The sequence below is a fragment of the Drosophila serrata genome, unplaced genomic scaffold (genome assembly GCF_035046125.1).
Source record: "Drosophila serrata isolate PLE 108 unplaced genomic scaffold, ASM3504612v1 contig_88, whole genome shotgun sequence".
Taxonomy (NCBI): domain Eukaryota; kingdom Metazoa; phylum Arthropoda; class Insecta; order Diptera; family Drosophilidae; genus Drosophila; species Drosophila serrata.
The window spans coordinates 402,551-422,089 of NW_028256986.1; the positions used below are offsets into that span (position 1 = coordinate 402,551).

General features: G+C 44.6%; 2 protein-coding genes and 1 pseudogene across 36 annotated transcripts in view; all 3 read right to left on the reverse strand.

Moving 5' to 3' along the window:
• LOC110177636 (chromatin remodeler ATRX homolog) overlaps positions 1 to 19,539 on the reverse strand; it is a 597,323-nt gene that overhangs the window by 359,247 nt on the left and 218,537 nt on the right. The window contains exon 10 of one of the 34 annotated variants that reach the window (XM_086840157.1): positions 17,048 to 19,492. The exons of the other annotated variants lie outside the window; for them this stretch is intronic. Within the exon in view, the coding sequence (XP_086696283.1) occupies positions 19,490 to 19,492 (3 nt within the window). The 3' untranslated portion in view covers positions 17,048 to 19,489. Of the gene's footprint in view, positions 1 to 17,047; positions 19,493 to 19,539 lie in introns of those variants that run through there. 34 annotated transcript variants of the gene reach the window in all.
• Positions 1,576 to 2,552, reverse strand: LOC147644823 (uncharacterized; annotated as a pseudogene). The gene has a single exon (XR_015273329.1). The product of XR_015273329.1 is annotated as an uncharacterized LOC147644823 (transcript).
• Positions 6,546 to 7,862, reverse strand: LOC147644824 (uncharacterized). The gene has a single exon (XM_086840263.1). The coding sequence runs from the start codon at positions 7,860 to 7,862 to the stop codon at positions 6,546 to 6,548; it is 1,317 nt and encodes a 438-aa protein (XP_086696389.1).

The window sequence follows — 19,539 nt, forward strand, 5'->3', positions numbered from 1 at the left end:
CGTCCTGCCCTGGCTGAGAACCCTATACTCCTTGGCAAAGTGAACCTGCTGGATGCTCCTCAGAAGCAGCACAGTACCAAGGTTGATCTCCTCAAGCTCAATCTCCTCAACCGAAAAAAGGTCTTTTAATGGAACAGCTTTGGCTTTTCGATTGGCAATGAAACGATGAATGTGTGCAAATACGCGCTGCAACTTATCAAAAGTGTTGATGAATTTGCAGCTCGATGATTCGTCAATGGAAACGGCTCCAACTTAAGTTGCGGAACGACGCTCTGGAAGATCCATAACTGACTCCAGCAGAGAGGGCCTATTCGACGAGCTTTGAAGAAAGAAACAAGGTCCGTTAGCCCAAAGAAAATGATCCAGCAATTCTCTTGTGGTACATCCTCTCGACACGACATCTGCCGGGTTAAAAATTGTCGGAACGTGATGTCAAGTCATGTCTTTCGTCATCTCCTGTATTTTCGCGATTCGGTTCGACACAAAAACGTTAACTCCCTCGGGGGCTGGCGAATCCATGCCAACACAATAGACGAGTCAGACCAGCAATGAAATGCGCAGTCGAAATCTATACTTTCCTTGACGTTTACTATAAGCTCAGCCAATCATGCAAATGTCAAAGCCTTCAAGGGTGCTACTCTCGACTTGGCACAGAGCAAATGAACCTTTAATTCTCCATTAACCTCCGATCGCAAATATAAACACGCTCTTAAAATTCAACGGAAGCCTGTGGTTGCATTGCGAATCTTGGAAATTTAATGTTCTGGATGACTACCAACTGAGAGGTCAACTCCCCCCATGACTAAAGCATGAGCTCTAGCAATACGTCATCCTAATTCAAGTTAGCACTCCATAAGTATTGTAGAAAGATTTTAGATTTTCTAATCATTGGTATATTAAGTCCAAGTGGATCACAGAATTTGGCAATTGTTGACAATGTAATTCGTTTGGTGGTCGATGAGTTGTCGGTATTTGAGAGAAATTAAATAGGAGCTGATCAGACGCCGGATCCCAGGCCAAATTTTATTTATGGAATTATATTAACTATTCCCTGTCGCAGTCAGACACCCCTTCGAGAACGCCTGCATCATTCGAACACCATTTGCGGATTTGAAAGTGCCATCGCGACAGTAGTTCCTTAACCTGGGAACGAATTTCTCTCACCTCCTTAACTGAATCACCACCAGAAATTTAATCATACAAATAAAAATCTCTACGAGCAATTTATGCTCCAACTGAATGAAGGAATGATTCCTCCTCATCATAAGAGCGCTGATGCATGGCTTAATAGCCAAGAAGGCAGCTGGCAGCTACGGCAGCAAGTGTGTCATCATCAGAATGATTACTAGGATCCTTGACGATGGCAGCTAAGACAGACTGAGGAGTTGTCACACTCGGCACCCATCCAGACACGATCCAACCATGTTTGGTGTTGTTAAGTGTTGGCAACGCGCTATCCAAATGAATTTGTTCCTTAGCCATAATTTCAAAAAAGAGGCCAGCACAAATTCGAAGATCTATTTGTTCTGATCAATTGAAATGAGGATCAGCGAGCGATATATTTTGCGGAATTTTCTATGATGTTGCATTTATATTGAAATGGGGCTGATAATCAGTGATACTATTAGTCACGACCGCGGAGAATGAGGCACGATAGCTTGCATCCCGGGGTTTTCCCACCTGCTGGTTTGGGGTTTGCGTTACCAAGGCTTCATCCAAATTTTCCATCATCCTACACCTCCTCTCTCCTCGCAAGAACAACTCTTTAGAATCCCAAGTAGATAGATCGTTGATGGACAAATCCTCTTCCCATTTTCCGCTCGTCCTCTAATCCAGCTTACGCGCGACGATGTGAATTAGCAATCCATCCAAGATTTGTTGCATAGTGGCAAGGGTACGGATTGCTCGCAGATGCGAATTCATGCAATCGCTTAACTCACGAAGACCCTTGGCTGATCCCTATCGATTGTTAAGTAAATCCAAAGCCTTTTTATAATTGGCATTTGAGGGCTCAAGCGAATGTAAGGTCTCTAGAGCCACGCCGCCTAAACTTGACCTTAGATATTGTAATGTTCAATATCGCTTAGCTCCTCATCATTTCCGATGACCGTGGTGAACGTCGCAATGAAAATCCGGCTAATCAGAATAGGATCCATGAAACGAGCTATCTCCAGAATTGGCAACCGAGGCTTCCTAGATCGGAAAGAAAGATCTGAACGGTTTATAATGTCGATGGATGTTGAATTTGCAGCGGTTGCAGACGGCAATTGCAACTTGCGATGCGCCGCTAAATCTCGATTTATCTTCTCCTTCATACCCATGAACGCTGTGGAGAATTCGATCCGATGGTCGCTCACTATCTCCGAAAAATCCAATTTTTCCAGCGAAGTCTGTGCGAAATCAAAGGCCAGGTTTAAGGAATTAATCCACTCCATTGGCGCCAGTAAATCAGAGTCATCAAACTGATCTACCGACTCGGCATTTATGTAATAATTCATCGAGCTGAATTGCCGCAAAAGGGGCTCGGTAGTCCACGTCACTTGGCGGTTCATTTTGAGGCCGTACCGAGCTTTCCGTATTAGACATTTTTATTTCCTTACGCGACAAGAATTAATAAAAGTTTAGTTGAGTTTAGTTTTCACCGCGCAAATTTAGAGGTTAATCAGCGTCACCGAGATGCAACCGAACCTCAATTTTGTTATTGTAAATTGTCTGCCTCGCATCAGCGGAGTTTTGGCAAACGCGCGACTATGCTATATATACATATGTATATATATATGCAATAGACACATTCCTGCAGTACCAGTTATCAGTAATTTATCAAGGTTTCATCAACAGTCAAGGCGGTGTTGTTAATGATTCATCGATGAATGGCCATACAAATTGTTGATGAAGTTACATGATGAGGGACATGGGCATGTCCTGGGCTGTCATTAACAACAATTCATCGATGATTCATCAAAAATTCATCAACAAATACATCAACAATTCATCGATGAATCATCAACAAATTTCTCAACGGAAGAGCCATGGTACTGCCGACAACTGGCGCCTAGACTACCGTCGTAACTGTATCTTGGGCAGAGCGTCGTAGTAGAAGTCGCAGTCGGCAGAGCATCGACTCGGTAGAAATCGCAGTCGACAGAGCATGGCCTCGGTAGAAGTCGCGGTCGGCGCGTTGATGACAGTCGATAACAGTGGCCTATTAATAAAATGCGGTACTGCAGGGTGTATACCATGCTTAACGCGAGCCACCTTTGTATATAATGTTTGACGCAAAACAGCTTGGTTTTAACAGCGCGACGTAAAGGAAAATCAGCGGCCGGCTATGTGTAATCAGGTAGTTATGTATATAGGTATGTATGTTTTTTTTTTTTTTTATTCGACTTTATTCCTAGAAACAACACCTAAAGTAACATAAATAATTAAAAACTAGGAACGAGGCAAGGACCCATATTGTGCGGTACGGCCGCAAAGCAATGCTTCGCACAATAGTAGGCCTCTTAGCCCGTCCGCTCCCTTCTACCCCTCTCCAGCACTATAAGGGCCTTCAGCACCTTGGCCGAGAATGCTGCTGTCGCTTTCCACATCCTGGGAGTCTCCATCATCAGCGACACCAGCGTGTCCACCCTGATCTCCGCTCCTGCTACCTCCTCCAGGGCGGCCCTCTCATCGTCGGCGGCATTCAAACACTATGTGGTGCACATCCTCCGCAACTCAAGGTCCGCACTCCGGGCAACCATCCTCGTCGTCATGGCCGAACCTCTTGAGGTAGCTACGGAAGCAACCATGCCCGCGCAAAACCTGGGTCAGGTAGAAATCCACCTGCCCATGCTTCCGCTCCATCCATGCCACTAGGTTGGGGATCAGCCTGTGCGTCCAACGCCCTTTGGACGAGGCGTCCCACTTCGCCTGCCAGCTCTCGTAGCTCATTCCTCTAGCCGCGCTCTTCGCCTCGGCCTTGGCTCCGCCTCCTGATCCTTCGTGACTTCGCAGCGCACACCGAATCTCAGCTCCCTCAGGGGGACCATGCCGGCTATCACCAGAACGGGGTCGTCCGAAACCGTCCTGAAAGCGCTCGCCACCCTGACATCGCACAGTCTATAAGTTGCCTCTACGCCCCGCATGTACGATTTCTTCGCGGCTGATTTTGCCCACACCGGCGCCGCATACAAGATTTGGGATGTTACGACACTCGTCAGCAGCTTCCTGGTGATCGGCTTGGGCCCTCTAGTGTTGAGCAATATGCGGGCGAGACTTCCTGCCGTCCCGCTGGCCTTCTTCTGGGCATACTCCAGGTGCTCCCTGAAAGACAGCCGTATGTCGATTAGGACGCCGAGGTATTTGATCGCCCTCTGCGATCTGATCACGGTTCCACCGACCCGGATCTCGGCCGTTTCCACCACTTTCCTGCTCGAGATCAGGACTGCCTCCGTTTTGTGCACCGCTAGTTCCAGGCCAGCGCTCGTAAGCCATGCCTCGATCGTTCCGATCGCTTCGTTCGCCAAGTCTTCCGCAGCGGTACGCTCCTTGGCGGTTACGACCACTGCCACGTCGTCGGCGAACCCGACGACAGTTGTGCCACTGGGCATAGGTAGTCGCCGAACCCCGTCGTACATGGTGTTCCAGAGCAGGGGTCCAAAAACGGAGCCCTGGGGGACTCCGGCAGAGACTTCGTACGCTCTGGAACCCATAGCTGACGCCACTAAGAGCACTCTCTCACTAAAGTAGCTCCTTACTACTTTTAGTAAGTACCCTGGGATATTCAGGGCGACGAGGGACTCCAAGGTTCGGTTCCAGTCCGCGGTGTTGAAGGCGTCCCTTATGTCCAGCGTTACCACAAGACAGTAGCTCTTGGAGGCGCCTTTCCACCTCTTACCCGCGATGGCCGAACTAGCTATGTTCTTGACCATCTCAATGGCATCGAGCGTGGACCTCCCTATCCGGAAACCGAACTGGCTCGGGGAGAGACCTCCGGACTCCTCGATGGCCGCAGCCAGTCTGGCTGCCTTGCCAGCGGTGTCGGTCAGGCAGATTGGCCTATAGGAGGATGGCTCCCCCGGTGGCTTGCCCGGCTTGGAGAGCAGCAGTAGCTTCTGCCTTTTCCACCTCTCCGGAAAGATTCCCTCCTCCAGGCACTTGGAGTACAAAGTGGCGAACTTCCTCGGGTGAAGCGCTATAGATATTTTCAGGGCCCTGTTGGGTATGGCATCCGGCCCCTTTTGTGGTGCACGCTCCTTCCCAACCGAATCACCTCCTCTTCTGAGACTTCGCAGGCGACATCGTGGTGGCGGTCTGCGCTAAGTCAACGGAGCTCCATTCGGGAACAGCGCTCGCACGATGACGTCCAGATCCTCGGGGTCCGATGGAGCTCGCGGAGAGCCGTGCGCACGAATCAGCTGCCTGCAGGTTCGGTGGCAGGTGGATCGCAGATCGGCGATCTCGTCGCTCCACCAGAAGACTAGCCTGCGACTTCCTCGAAACGACTCTCTCAGCCGCATGCTCTGATCGCATGCATGCTCCAGCGCTGCTGCCACATGATTTGCCATCCCTTCGGCTCCACCCGGCTCACCAGTTTCCATGCCTTCCAACGCATTAGTAAACGTCCGGATGCACAGCGTGTCCGGCCGGTATGCTTTTGCGGGCCGCAGAACCGAACGGATACCTGCCTCAGGTACTCCGCTCCCGGTGTAGACATCGCTAACCTCCCTTTTGGCAGAGTGGGAGATTGCTCTGCTCGTAAATGTGAGGTCGATGACAGAGGCGGCTCCCGTTCTGACAAACGTGTGCCGCCCCCCGTTATTTAGGAGGACGACGTCTGTCGCGGCCAAAGCCTCCAGCACCACGCGTCCTCTGGCGTTGGTCAGGACCGATCCCCACTCCTGAGCCCAAGCATTGAAGTCGCCTCCGACTATGACGTTGGCCCTTCCACGTAGGTCACTGCTGAGGTCCTCAAGGATCCTGCTGAACGTCTCCAGCGGGAGGCTAGGCACCAGATAGCAGCTATAGATTTGGAAGCCGCCAACATCCGCCCTCACGAATCCATCTGCTGCCAGGATGTTGGACATTTGCCGCAGGCCGTCGCCACAGAGCCACAAGGCAGCCTTGCCAGTGCGGTCCTTGGGCCCACTCTCCTCCCTCTCCGCCCCTACCTCGCGCACCGTCTGCGTCAGCAGATCCTGCGCAGCCCTACAGTGGTTTAGGTTGAGCTGGATCAGCTGCATTCGGGTCTTAAACGGACGAGCCCGCCATTTGTGCCCGGAATCCTTTGTCTGCCCGGCTGGTGGTTCGCCTCTCCAGGGCCGACTCCTATGCCGGAACTGCAGGCAGCAGCCATGTGGCCTGCTTCGCCACACTTGATGCAACAACCGCTTTTGTCCACCAGGCTCTTACCCCTGATGGCGATGTGCCCAAGTTCCAGGCATCTAAAGCAGCGAGGGGGGCCCTCGCGTTCTCGGACTCCACACCGGGTCCATCCTATGCGGACCTCGCCTCGCCGCCTAACCTCCGACGCCAAAGAGCTAGGCAGGCTGAGGACCGCCGTTTTAGTATTGGTCTGAGAAGGCTGTGCGGATCTCGCTCTCTGTCGTGATCGCGTCGAGGTTACGAATCTCGAATACGCAGACCTTCGACTCCTCCGTCAGCGCTCGCACTTCGGCCGCGTCGCCGAGAACCTGAGAGATGCTGTCCCTCATGGACTCAGCACTCTCGTGACTCCCTCTGGCTACCTCCAGGAGCAAGTTGCCCCTGGCTGTCCTACGCACCTTGCTGACTGACCCTCCGAGGTTGGTCAGCTTGCTGTCCTCCCTTCTGGTGACCAGCGCCAGGATCTCGCTGTAGCTTTTTCCCGGTGCCTCTACTATTACCGCGTCGGGGCGAGCTTTGCGGGTCTGCTTCTTCCTCTTGACCACGGTGCTCCACGAATCCCCGCCGATCGCTGGCACGGGATCTGATGATCTTGTTGGTCCTGCCGCGTTCCCTGTCCAGTACTCTGTTGCCCGAGACTTTGCTTGGGGAGCTCGTTGGGCATTCCGGATACCCCTCGCCGTAGCTGCAGGGGCTGTAGCCTGGACTTGTGGGGCTCGCGTCCGCCTTGGGACATCGTTACTCGTCCCCGCGTCGGTTTGCTGGCTGAACCTTCGCCACGGCTCCGTTTGGACTGCCCGGTCCTTCCTCCCTGCGGCAGCCGTCAGCTGGGTCTTGCTTACGCCAGGCTTGCCGCCAGGCGCGGTCTGAGAGCACTTGGCGCAGACGCTCTCCCGAGCGTACGGCTCCCTGGGCTCCTCAGGTCCTTCGGCCGCCAGCTCTATGAAAGATTTTAGTTTCCGCATCTCGTCAATCATCGACTTCATGGCGATATTAATGTGGCGAACCTGCTTCTCGTGGACAAGGCTGTGAAGCTCGTCCAGCAGCTTTCCGAGCCTGCAAGCGCTCTCTGTGCGCGTAAGCTCCCGCTCCTTGTCCTCCTCGGTGTCGGATGGGGGCACGTCGATGGTAGCTTTGCTCCTTTTGGGAAGCGTGCCCCTGGGACCGCTCACAGGGCTGGCCGGGTCCCTGACTCTCTTGGCCGAGTCCGCAGAATCGCCGGTTTTACTCCTCGCCGGCGCCGGGGACGCCGCGAGGGGTGGGGATCGGGCCATCAAGCTGCTCTTCCTGAATGCAGCAGGATCCCCCTTGCCCATTACCGTCACCTGGCTTGGTGCAGTACCTACCGAGGCGGCAAAGTCAGTCACCGCCTCGACGGGGTGTGATGGAGTGTTGGGTAGGGCCTCTAGAATCCTTGCCCTAGCCGTGAGTTTCCCCACGGGTGGATTTCCACTTTTGTGGCTGCTACCTGGAGTATTTATGTTATATTCCGACATTCCAATAAAGGGTGCATTGTCGCCCAATGCCCTTCTGCCAGGTTCTTTGGCTGCCGGCCACTATGGCACAGGTAGTCGCCCACTGTGGGTCAGACGCTACCTGGGTTTGGAATTTATGTGCAGCTTACGCCTGCTGCCAGGCATGTTCCACCGCCGGCCACTATGGCACCGACACGGTTCACGCAGCCGCCCATTTTGGGACCGACGCTGCGAGGGGGTTGGGTAGGACAGACAAAACGGCCAGTGCACTTTAGGGGTCCCACGTTGGCCAGGAGTTTTCCCGTGACTGAACAGGTGGGAGTTATACCGCTCCTGCTCGGTCGCCAGAGCCCCGTTTGGAATGGTGAGCTGCGTAGCGGTGGGGATGGCAGTTGGTCAGATCCTTGACCTTTACCACCCTCAGGCCTCCCAGTGCAGCTTAGGGCTCGGGTTTCACCCACTTCCCCTTACCTCTTGCCAAGGATCAAGGGCAGCAGCCTAAAAATGTATGCTACCTCCAGCATATGCAGAGCAGACGCGGGTGTCGCAACATGGAGCTTTCTACAGCGTGAGATAGGGCTTAAGCAAAGGGCTTGACAGCGCCCCCTCTCGCGCGAGCGAGCTCATTTAAGCACCCTTATTTCGGTTGCTCTCTGAGTTTTTTCGTAAAGTGTCAGGAAAAGACACTTATTTGCAGACAACGAGAAACGGTCGACAGTTATTTGCGAGCTCTGACTATATCATATAGCTACAAGGAGAACAATCGATGAATTAATATACCAAAATTTCTAACTTCGCTGTTTTTTAATATATTTTCACCTACTCAGAGATGCATCCATTTCTTATAATTTCAGAAATTCGCTTTAATTGTTAGCAAATCGTATGATATTATCATATAGCTGCCATAGCAACGAATTTTAAATATAGAAGAAAATGCAAAACTGTGAATGTAATTTAAATTATATTTATTCCTAGTGATCGAATTGCAGTATACAAACTTCGGAATAAATAAAATAGCTTCTTTTCTTACTCTAAAAGAAATAACCTGTCATAGACTTTCGACAAATCAAACAAAGCTACTCGATCCTACCTTTTTTTATTATATGGATGGCTAAGGCATTTCCCAGTAAGCCCTTTCTTCTGGGGTTATTTTAAATTATGACATTGAGGTAAATAACGCCCCGGTAATTTACAGAATGCACAATTGTCAATATAATTTTTATGCATGCCCTTATTAATAATTATCTTTAACTGCTTATTTTCCTGTAAAATTTATGAAATTTAATTGAGCCTTTTCTCTAAACAGTCGATGACATCAGAAACTGGCTGTACTTCTTTTGTCTTTTTGACATGGCTTTCATATAAATTGAGGGACTCTTTATTATTATTATTTATTATTTTTGAAGAAATACTTATGTAAGCAATAATTAATTGTGTCAATACATTTTTTTATTTGGTTATTGTATTCCAAATTAAAACGTGGGCATTAAACAATTTATATGGTCTAAAATAATAATTTACTTTATTCTGAGGCCGATTAGTTAAAAATTTATATGTGGCTTTATAATACTTATTTATTAATTTATTTACGACAGAAATAAAAAATGTCTGCCATTAGAAACCATATCCATAACTCTGCGCGCAAAAAAGTGTTTTAAAATTTTGTGCTCTAGCTCACATCAGGTGGGAGACAAGGATAGATGTCTTAACATATTTTGTATATTGGTTTCAATTGACAATTCAACATGTAACAGAAAATAATAAATATTGTACATGGAACATAGAACACGAAAAGGATCATGATCAGCATGGTCGAAAATGACGAGAAAGCCTTACAGGGACAGAGTGTCTTAATTTGCTCATAAGATATGTGGAGCAAATTTGTCCGTTAATAATTTTAAAAATGAACCTCACACCGTGGCAGGTTCAACGATTCTTTCGGATGGGAAGGCTTAAAAGTTGTAACTTTTCGGTGTAGGAACGAAGAAAACGATGTGGGTCCCAGTTTCATCCTCGCAGAGCAAACAAAAGGAATTGTTTCTAAATAAGGTCTTGGTAGTTCGCATATTGATACACACGAACAATATGCATGAATAGGACAAAGAAGGATAAAGAAGTTTTGAAGTATAAGGATAATTAAACTCTTTGACCATCGCTTAACAAAGACAAAAACGCCTCTGCTTTACCAATAATTATACCAATGCGGACATTAAAATTTGGAGTATGGTTAACAGAGCTCCGAGATCTGTTATCGTATAGATGCGTTCAAGATCGCACGCACCTATAGAGTAATTGCCGGGAGGCAATTCTACCGTAAAACGAGATAATTTTGCATTTGGTGTTGTTGAGAAAAAGGAGATTATTATTGCACCAGGATTGCATGTTATTGAGGTTCGTTTGCAAACGCTTATGTGAATGAGAACACGTCAATGGCAAACATAGTTTGAAGTCATCTTCGTACATCATCACATTTGAGTGTAGAACCACTTCAGGCAACTCGTTGATAAAGAGGCCGAACAGAAGTGGCCCAAGGTGGTTCCCTTGAGGAACGCCAGAAGTGGCAAGAACCCGGTTTGAGGGAGAGCGCTTAAAGGCAACACGTTGAGTACGGTTAGATAAATAAGTTGCAATCCAGTTAGTCAATAAATCAGAGGAATCAGAGAGTGGATCGGGGTCATGCTAAAGAGCAGGACCTCAGGGCGGGATATTATCGCCCCTACTCTGGCTCACAAATTTGAACGCCATATTGACAGATCTCAATACGGGTGGAGTTAAAGCAGTTGCATACGCATACGACGTAGTACTGCTAGTATCATGACCATATCCTGATGTTATTAGGGTAACAATAACGGGTGCGCTGGGTCGCTTAAATAAATGGACAAAAACCTGCGGACTAGGTATCAACCACACTTAGACAGAACTTATGCTCTTCACTCGTAGAACTAAGATACCACACTTCAACATGCCCCGTATAAACGGCATGGAGCTAAAACTAGCAGAGCGAGCAAAGTATCTAGGAGTAATTCAGGATAAAAAGCTCTCATGAAAAGAAAACATTGCAGAAAGAGTAAGGAAAGCTAGCATTGCATTCTACTCCTGCAGGAAAATGTTTGGGAACAATTGGGGGACAATTAGTAGAGAACGAAGTGTCCCTTTACACCGATGGCTCAAAAATGAGCTGCGGCGTAGGGGCTGGGATCTACCCTGAAAATTTGCGAATTGAAAAGACTTTCAATCTCTCTAACTCAGCGACGGTCTTTCAGGCTGAGTTACTAGCCATAAGGGAAGCTGTCGAACTTTCCTTAAGGCAGGACCTGAGGGGCAACAGAGTGCGGATCTACTCGAATAGCCAATCGGCTATAACATCCCTAGCTGCCGTAAAAACGAACTCACGACTAGTGGCAGAATGCAAGAAGGCCCTTAATAGACTTGCTGATAAAAATTAGGTACAAGTAACCTGGGTACCGGGACATAACGGGATCCCAGGAAACGAATAGGCAGACGAACTAGCCCGTGCAGGCTCGGCAAGGCTAAGTACAGACTTCGTATTACCGATCTTCCTTAAAGCTATCCAGAGAAGGATCCATGACCACTTCAAGCAGATAGCTAACAAAGAATGGCTAAGTAAGAGCGAGCACAGAAGGTCAAAAGAATGTTGGCCGAGGTACGACAAAAAACGAACCAGTGAACTGCTATCCAACAGCAAGCGGGATATTAGCAGGTTTACGGCAGTCACCACGGGACTTTGGATCGGATCGCACGCAATGAAGATGGGACAATACAATCAGTAGAAGTTGCAAGCAAACTGCACAGCAAGAGACACCGGAACATCTACTCTGCTTCTGCCCAGCGCTAAACCACATCAGACTTCGCCACTTTGGTGCCTTACATATGGAGTCACTGGGAAGTATAGGAAAGCTGAAAGTTTCGGCAATCCTAGGTTTCCTTACTGACTCTGGGTGGTACTGATAGTGATCACCAACAAAAATCAGAGGGAGTGGATCAAAAAGGAGCTTAGCTCTAAATGGTGGCCCTAGTATCGGGCCTCACCACTGTAAACTACCTACCTACTGCTTTAATTCGTTCTTTCATAGAATATGGATCTTTTTTGAAGTATCCAGTATGACTTCCACAGTAAATGCATCAAATTGATTTAAAAGAACTTCTTACTTTTCACTCTACGCGTTTTAAACTGGATGCAAAGAAAAGGTTACCTATTCTTTTTCTCCTAATAGCTTAAATTTCGTATCAAATTAGTGCACGGTTGATTTTATATATAATTAAGTCTGTGTTAACGTTCAAAAAAAAAAAAAGTTCTGATTTGTAAGATCAGCTCAATTTACAAGTACTGAGTCGAATTACTAGATCCCAAATACCTTAAGTTACCACTGTAGATCAACCTACACGAACAATTTGAAGTCTGATGTATAAACAATACCGATTTGGCCTTCCTGAACTAAAAACTTTAAATTTTAACAACTTAGTTTGCATGCAAATAAAGAATCAGGCAGCACGTAATATTTTTTTTATTGTTTTTTCCGAATAAGCACGTGTTTGGAGTCACAAGAACCAATTGAGTGCATTGATCCTTGTGAACTTAATTTATTTTCCTTGCTTTTGCTAAATTTTTAACATTGCGGCAATATTTTTCTATTTACTTTTTGGGGTAGGAAATTTAATATTCGTTCCAGAATCGTGGTCAAGTTGCCTTCGGTTTTTATAAAAAATAGGCGCTGTCAAAGACAACTTATATATAAATCTTTCAACGGGTTACGGTTTAGATCATGATTCAATTATACAAGGTAGTCTCGTCGGCTGCCTAACCGTTCGGCTTATTTTCAGTGCGTTCGTGTTTGTCAAACAGAAAGGTTGTGTGCGGACGATTTTTTTGTTACTTTTAAACCTTGTGTGCGATGTCGTTCTGCTAAGAACATAAACATTAATTTAGATATAAAAAAATTTTACTTTAAGATTCGGATATATTTTAAAATTAAGAATTTAAACAAAAAAATAGCTTTACAAAAACAAAAACAAAGATTAATGTCAAATTCCAAACTATTAAAAATTAAGTTATAAAACACTTCAACTCTTTTTACTATGTATGAACAATTTAACCCCCATGGACCATCTAAGGGCTAAACTAAAAGCTCTTTTGTCGTTTCACTCGCACTTACTACGCAGACTCCTCTCACTCGCACTTGTTGTGAGTAATGAATAGGGGAGTGCTTTTGCCGACGAGACTACCTTGTATAATTCTACCATGGTTTAGATGTACGGTAACGTCCCAAGAAAATTTGTGATAGAATGTGGTCTAATGATTTGGCGGGTAAATATTTATGAAATACTATTAAAACTCAATATTTAAATATTTTTTTCACATTTTACTCTTATAAAAATCCTCATTTTCGCCTGTATCATTTAATTCAACCAATTTTTTAATACAAACTTATTTCAAAAACAAGAAAGGAAGCTAGTTTCGATTTGTATAGTTTATATATTTAGTTTATATATTTATGTTAAAAAAATGAAGCAATGCCTGCTTTCATTTCACTCACCTATACATATTATATTTACAGTTTTACATTCACAATTTTATTTTTTCCACCATATCATCCAACGATCGTTTGTATTGAAACTATATGATATAGTAGTCCAAATTTCAAATATTTAACACAAAATTGTAAAATAATATAAAATGGCTTTATTTTACATTTTATGAAAATCGGTTGAAAACTGAAAAAGTTATAATTTTTAATTGTATTCATTTTTATGATTCATTTTTATGATCGATATGATATAGTCGTCCTATCCGACCCGTTCCGACATATACATATACATATACATATGAGTGAAAGTATATGTATAGAAGACTAACTGCAAGGTTTCAGGACGGACGGACAGACGGACATAGCTAGATTGACTGGGCTGTTGATGCTGATGAAGAATATATATACATTATATGGTCGGGGGTGATTCCTTCACTAATTTACAAACTTCTGACTAAAATTTAAATAACCTGCCAGGGTATAAAAATTTAGTTTATGTAAATGTAAAAATAAATGCTGATAAGAAAATTAACTGTTCTTCGATTATTTTCCAAGATCTACCGGAAAAACAACAACAAAATATGTTCGCGAATATTTCGAGTTTTGTGATTTATTCATATTTATTCTCTTGCCGGGTATTTTAATTGTATTCAAAAGTTTGCAACGAAATGGCAGAGTCACCTCCGGCCATATAAAGTATATATATTCTTGATCAGCTCCAAAAGTCGCGCCCATCTTGCCATGTCGGCAAGACCGACCGTTCCATCGCAAGCGAATCTCTCTGTTTCTATATATGTGAGCCCTTGCTCGTATATAAGTCGGAACGGGCCAGATTGGGCGACTATATCATATAGCTGCCATAGAAGAAATCAAACAATTTTTAAAAAAAATTATAACATTTCCAGTTTTTGACATATTTTCATCTAATTTGAGATATCCATTTTAGAACTCAAACGATCGCGAAACAACTAAATATAAAGATACAGCTCTAATGTTGCTTACAATATTATTATTATTATTATTATTTTTTTTTTTTTTTTCTCTTGGACGTTGATGCACTAAGGTCAGTACATTCAAGTGGCCCGTATGACACCAGGCACGTGCCTGTTTGGGTTAGGTGTTAGTAGGCGCGATGGAAAATATAGGACAGAGTACGAGGAAAATTGAACTATCGGCGTGCTGCCAGATTGTTAGCTTGCATGCTTTCTAAGTGTGTTAGTATTAAAGATTTTAATTTGGGAAGGGTATCTACGTTAGAGATTAGTGTGTACAAATCATTATAATTTGCACAAAACACTCTAAAAGGTTTATGTAGTTCGAAGGAGGTTCTACAGTGGCGCAACACTAATGGGATATAGGATCTAGTAGTTCTACATGGTACATGGAGATTAAGCTGACTCAACAAGTCAGCACTTTCCACATCACCATGGATAAGGTTAAAAATAAAGGTTATCCCTAGCATCGTTCTACGATTGGCTAAGGACGGCAAGTTTATTAATAGGAGTCTACTAGAGTAGGAAGGTAATCTTTGGTTTGCATCCCAATTTAAACCGCGTAGAGCGAAAAGTAAAAAGTTCTTTTGAACCGACTCAATGCGTTTACTATGGACGCCGTACTGAGGGCTCCAAACGCAGCATCCATATTCTAGGATAGGACGAACTAAGGAAGTATATAAGGATTTAGTAACATAGGGGTCATTGAATTCCTTCGACCACCGTTTAATAAATCCAAGCACACCCCTGGCTCTATTCACCATAGACGAAATATGATCAATAAAGTCAAGTTTTGGGTCCAAGCGGACGCCCAAATCGTCAACTGTATTAATTCTTTCCAAAGAGCAGCCGTTCAGCGTGTAAGTAGCAAGCTTAGGAGCGACACGAGAGAATGTCATTAGCTTGCATTTCGAGCCATTTAAGTTTAATAAGTTTACACGGCACCAAGTTTGAAAATTATTAAGATCTGTTTGTAAATCCGACTGGCAGGCAACGTCATTGTATTGCACGCAAAGCTTGACGTCATCCGCGTAAATAAGTACTCTGGAGTTAGTCAAGACTTTGGGCAGGTCATTTATGAACAATGTAAACAATAAGGGTCCCAAATGGCTTCCTTGCGGGACACCAGATGTAACCCTTAGAACATTGGATAAATTATTCTTAAAGAGGAGGAGATCCAATTAAGAAGATCACTTGGAAAACCCATTGAATCGAGTTTTCTAACGAGGAGAGAATGGTTAACAGAGTCAAATGCTTTACTGAAATCAGTATAGATTACATCTGTCTGACAATTATTATGGAAGCCCTTTATAATATAGGAAGAGAGCTCCAAAAGATTTGTTGTTGTTGATCTTCGCTTCATAAAACCATGTTGATATGGAGAAATAACCGATCTACAAAGGTGCTGTAAGTGAGGGGTGATAATGTTTTCAAATAATTTAGGGATGGCCGACAACTTAGAGATTCCTCTATAAATGCTGGCATCCAATTTGCTACCTTTTTTGTGGAGAGGAATAATAAACGATTCCTTCCAAATAATGGGAAAGTGGGAGGTTTCTAAGGACAAGGTAAACAATTTCAGAAGGGGATAGCACAGGGCGTCGGCACAATACCTGAGCACACAGCCAGGAATTCCGTCGGGACCTGGCGAATAAACTGGCTTGACACGATGAAGATCTAAAAGGAGAGAGCTTTCGTTTAGGCTAGGACAGAAAATTAAGTTCAATTTGGGTATGTCGTAGGAATAAGTCTGGTATATATACGAAGAGCTAGAATAGGTTGTTTGAAAAAACTGCGAAAATAGATCGGCTATTGCCTGATCATTATTTGCGGTAGTATTTTCAAATGAAAGCGAGGAAGGATTTGTTTTAGGTTTACGTTTAGTGTTAACGAAATTATAAAACTGTTTTGGGTCCTGTGAGAACTGGGCCCTACAACGAGTTAAATAGTTTTTATAACACTGCGCGTTCAGCACGGTAAAGTTTGACCGAGCTGATAAATAAGATGAAAGGGCAGATTGAGAACCGGTGATTTTAAATTTAGCGTACAGTCTAGATTTTTTATTTTTAAGTCGCCTCAACTCTTTAGTAAACCACGGCGGTTTATTCGAGCTTGGTGGATAATATAACGGAACGCATTCAGTAAAAAATGAGTTCATGGCACTGTAAAAAATATCAACGGCAACTGCCATGTCAGTGCACATGTATAGATCAGACCAATTGAACTCGTTTATAAAATTATTCAACCGTTCAAAGTCCGTTTTGCGAAAACATAGGACTTTATTGGCTGGACGGTCAGAAATATTCTGTACGTCACACCCAATATCAAGAGTCACATCGTAAGTTGGATGATAAGGATCTTCGGGCTGCGTCAGAGGCGCCACCCTTGCTAAACTGACTCTCGCAGGATCAGAGACGAAGCAAAGATCGAGCAAGCGCTGTAAGGAATTTCGAACATGGTTGACTTGAGACAGCGAAATGTCAAACAAGCCAGCGATAAAGTCATGTTGTGTAGGTGTATGGAGAGTATTGGTGGAATTATTTGAGCACCAAATAGCACCAGGGATATTAAAATCTCCTAGAACTACCAACTGGTCTCTATCCAAAAGTCTACTGGAAACCATCTGAATAGCGGAAAGGTGATTCCAATAAATAGGAAGTTCCGACAGTGGAGGTATGTAGGAACAGGTAATAAAAATGGAGCTACCTTTGATAGATACCTTCACACAGAGGAATTCAACATTGTTACATTCCTCGAAGGTTAATAATTCTGACGTGAGTGAGGAGTCCACCGCTATTAGAACTCCACCCCCGCGTCTGACAGGGCGATCTAGCCGATATACCGTGAACACAGCTGGAAAAACTTCGGAGCTCAGAATCTCCGGCTTTAACCAGGTTTCTGTGAGCACAATAACCTGAGATGCAAACTAAAGGCTATCAGAATACAAGTTAGGGAGCTTACTACGTAAGCCTCTTGCATTCTGATAGGAAATACCTAAGGAGTAGGTTAGTTTTTTGGATGGGGATTGGAAGACGTAGAAGGCGCAGTGGTATCATCAGGCCTAGGAAGAGTTATTCCTACAGGCCGTTTTTTCTTTTTCTTCGCCTCGAACTCCTTAACAACGATGTGCTCTGGCCAGAAGTTGGGAGAGCAAATAGTGTTAAAGAGCTCGTTAGGGACATTTATTTTGAAAGATGAAATGTCCCTTGCGTAAGAAAATTTGAACTTTTCCACCTTTATCTTAATTTTTTCGGCTCTGGTTTTGCCTTGTATAAAGGCGAGAACATCTTCCGATGTTTGGTCAGGGGAGAGCCGCGAGACAAAAATATGTCTCGTTGGTGGAACAGCTATAAGGGCTTTTGGCAAGGCAGATTGGTTATCCGCCGTGCCATTGTCGGCCGGTATTCCGGGCCTAACACCCTGGGCAGATATATTTATGTGAACGAGACTTTGAGGGGTCAATATTTGCGACCCCCCAGGCGATAAAGCAGAAATCACCGGCGGTACGGGCACTCCCGCTGCACATTCGGATACCGAATCTTTTCTAGCGCTCGATCTCAGCACTCTTGGAATTAATGCTGAGGTCGAGGGCTGTGCCGAGGGAGGCTGCTGCTGAGAGCCCGTTGCAGGTAGTTGGGGTCCGTCTACATGCTGCCCACCAATAGCAGTTTTTTTTGCGCCTAGGAGACTCATTTAATAGCGTAAGGCTATTAAATTGGGTGTCCAGCGCCAAGAACATATCAAGAGTTTTACGAAAACTCGTTAAAATGCCCTTAAAACCGCTTTTGGTTTGCCGCATGAAAGACATCATCTCCCTTTCTACATCGCGACAGGCCTCACAACAGAAACGCAGACCGATGTTTTTTTTTACATCGTCCACCGTCCGAGCTGCAACTCCAATACACTTGGCGTGCATGACGTTGTCGCACAGCCAGCAGCCGATTGTAAGGTCACCTGCAACAATTGCCTTTTTGCAGGCTTTGACGAAACAGACAATATTTCCGGACATTGTATAGACTTACCACTGTACTTGTACTTTGAAAAAATAAAAACAGAGCAATTAAGAAAGAAGTGAAGAGTCTCAGCGAGAGCGAGAGAGCGGGAGAGCGAATAAGTTCAGATTAGATAAGAAGTGCAGCGGCACAGCTAAAGCGAGAGAGTGAGAGAGCGTGGGAGATGGATATATAAATCGTTTAGCTGTTGCGACGGCGCAAACAAAAGCTAGACGAAGAAGGCACAAAAAGGAATGCAAAATATGCAAAAGCTAACACTAGCAGCACAACTAAATTGGAAAATAAAGCCAATTATGTACACAAATTAGAATAGCTGCATGCACACGCGAAGTGAACGGGAAGTTATAAACACAAATTAGAAAATTTAAGTTAACCCCGGTGGTTAGAATCAATCTTTAATACAAAACGAGAGCGCAAGAAAAAAAACACGTCCGTTCACTTGGAAAGATGAAAAATGTATCATTGTTATGATATTTCATAATTTTAAAAAAATCGGACCACTATATCATATACACTGGCTCACAGCTTATTTGACCCAAAAAATAAAAGAGGTATAATTATTATACAATTTATTTTTTAAACTTAAAATGTAGTATGTCCGCCCTTGAGCTGGTGGTTTCATAATGTGGGGACATCCAAGCCAAGACTGAACAATTATGCTTTGGGTCCTTGACCTGATAGAACCGAAAATTTTCTTTAATACCCAATTTTTTAGCTCAGGGTGAGGAAAATGCGAAACTGTGAATGTACAACTGAATCTGTAAAACTTTCTGTTCATGAAATAGGTCAAAAAGTTTAGTTACGACTAAATTTGGGTATTTTTTTTCTTTTTTCTGTTTCAATATTTTGGGAACATATTTCGCAAAGCCGATAACTCATATACTCGTCATAGTACAGCCAGACAGGTAAAAATCTTCATTGTAAAAGTTTACTTTAAACAGAAATTCCCAAAATGTATCGCTTTAGTTCATACAGATGGGCGGACATGCGAACATGGCTGACTTACCAAGAATATATTTACTTTATCGGGTCGGAGAAGTCTCTTAATAGTCGGTTCACTTAATAAAAAAAATATATAATATCATTGTAGCCTATGGTTACTGGGTATAAGATTTGTTATTAGATTTTATAATTCCATTGTAGGGTA

Excerpts from the sequence above, each read along its gene's own strand:
- LOC147644824 (XM_086840263.1), bottom strand. The coding sequence starts at position 7,862 with ATGTCGGAATATAACATAAATACTCCAGGTAGCAGCCACAAAAGTGGA.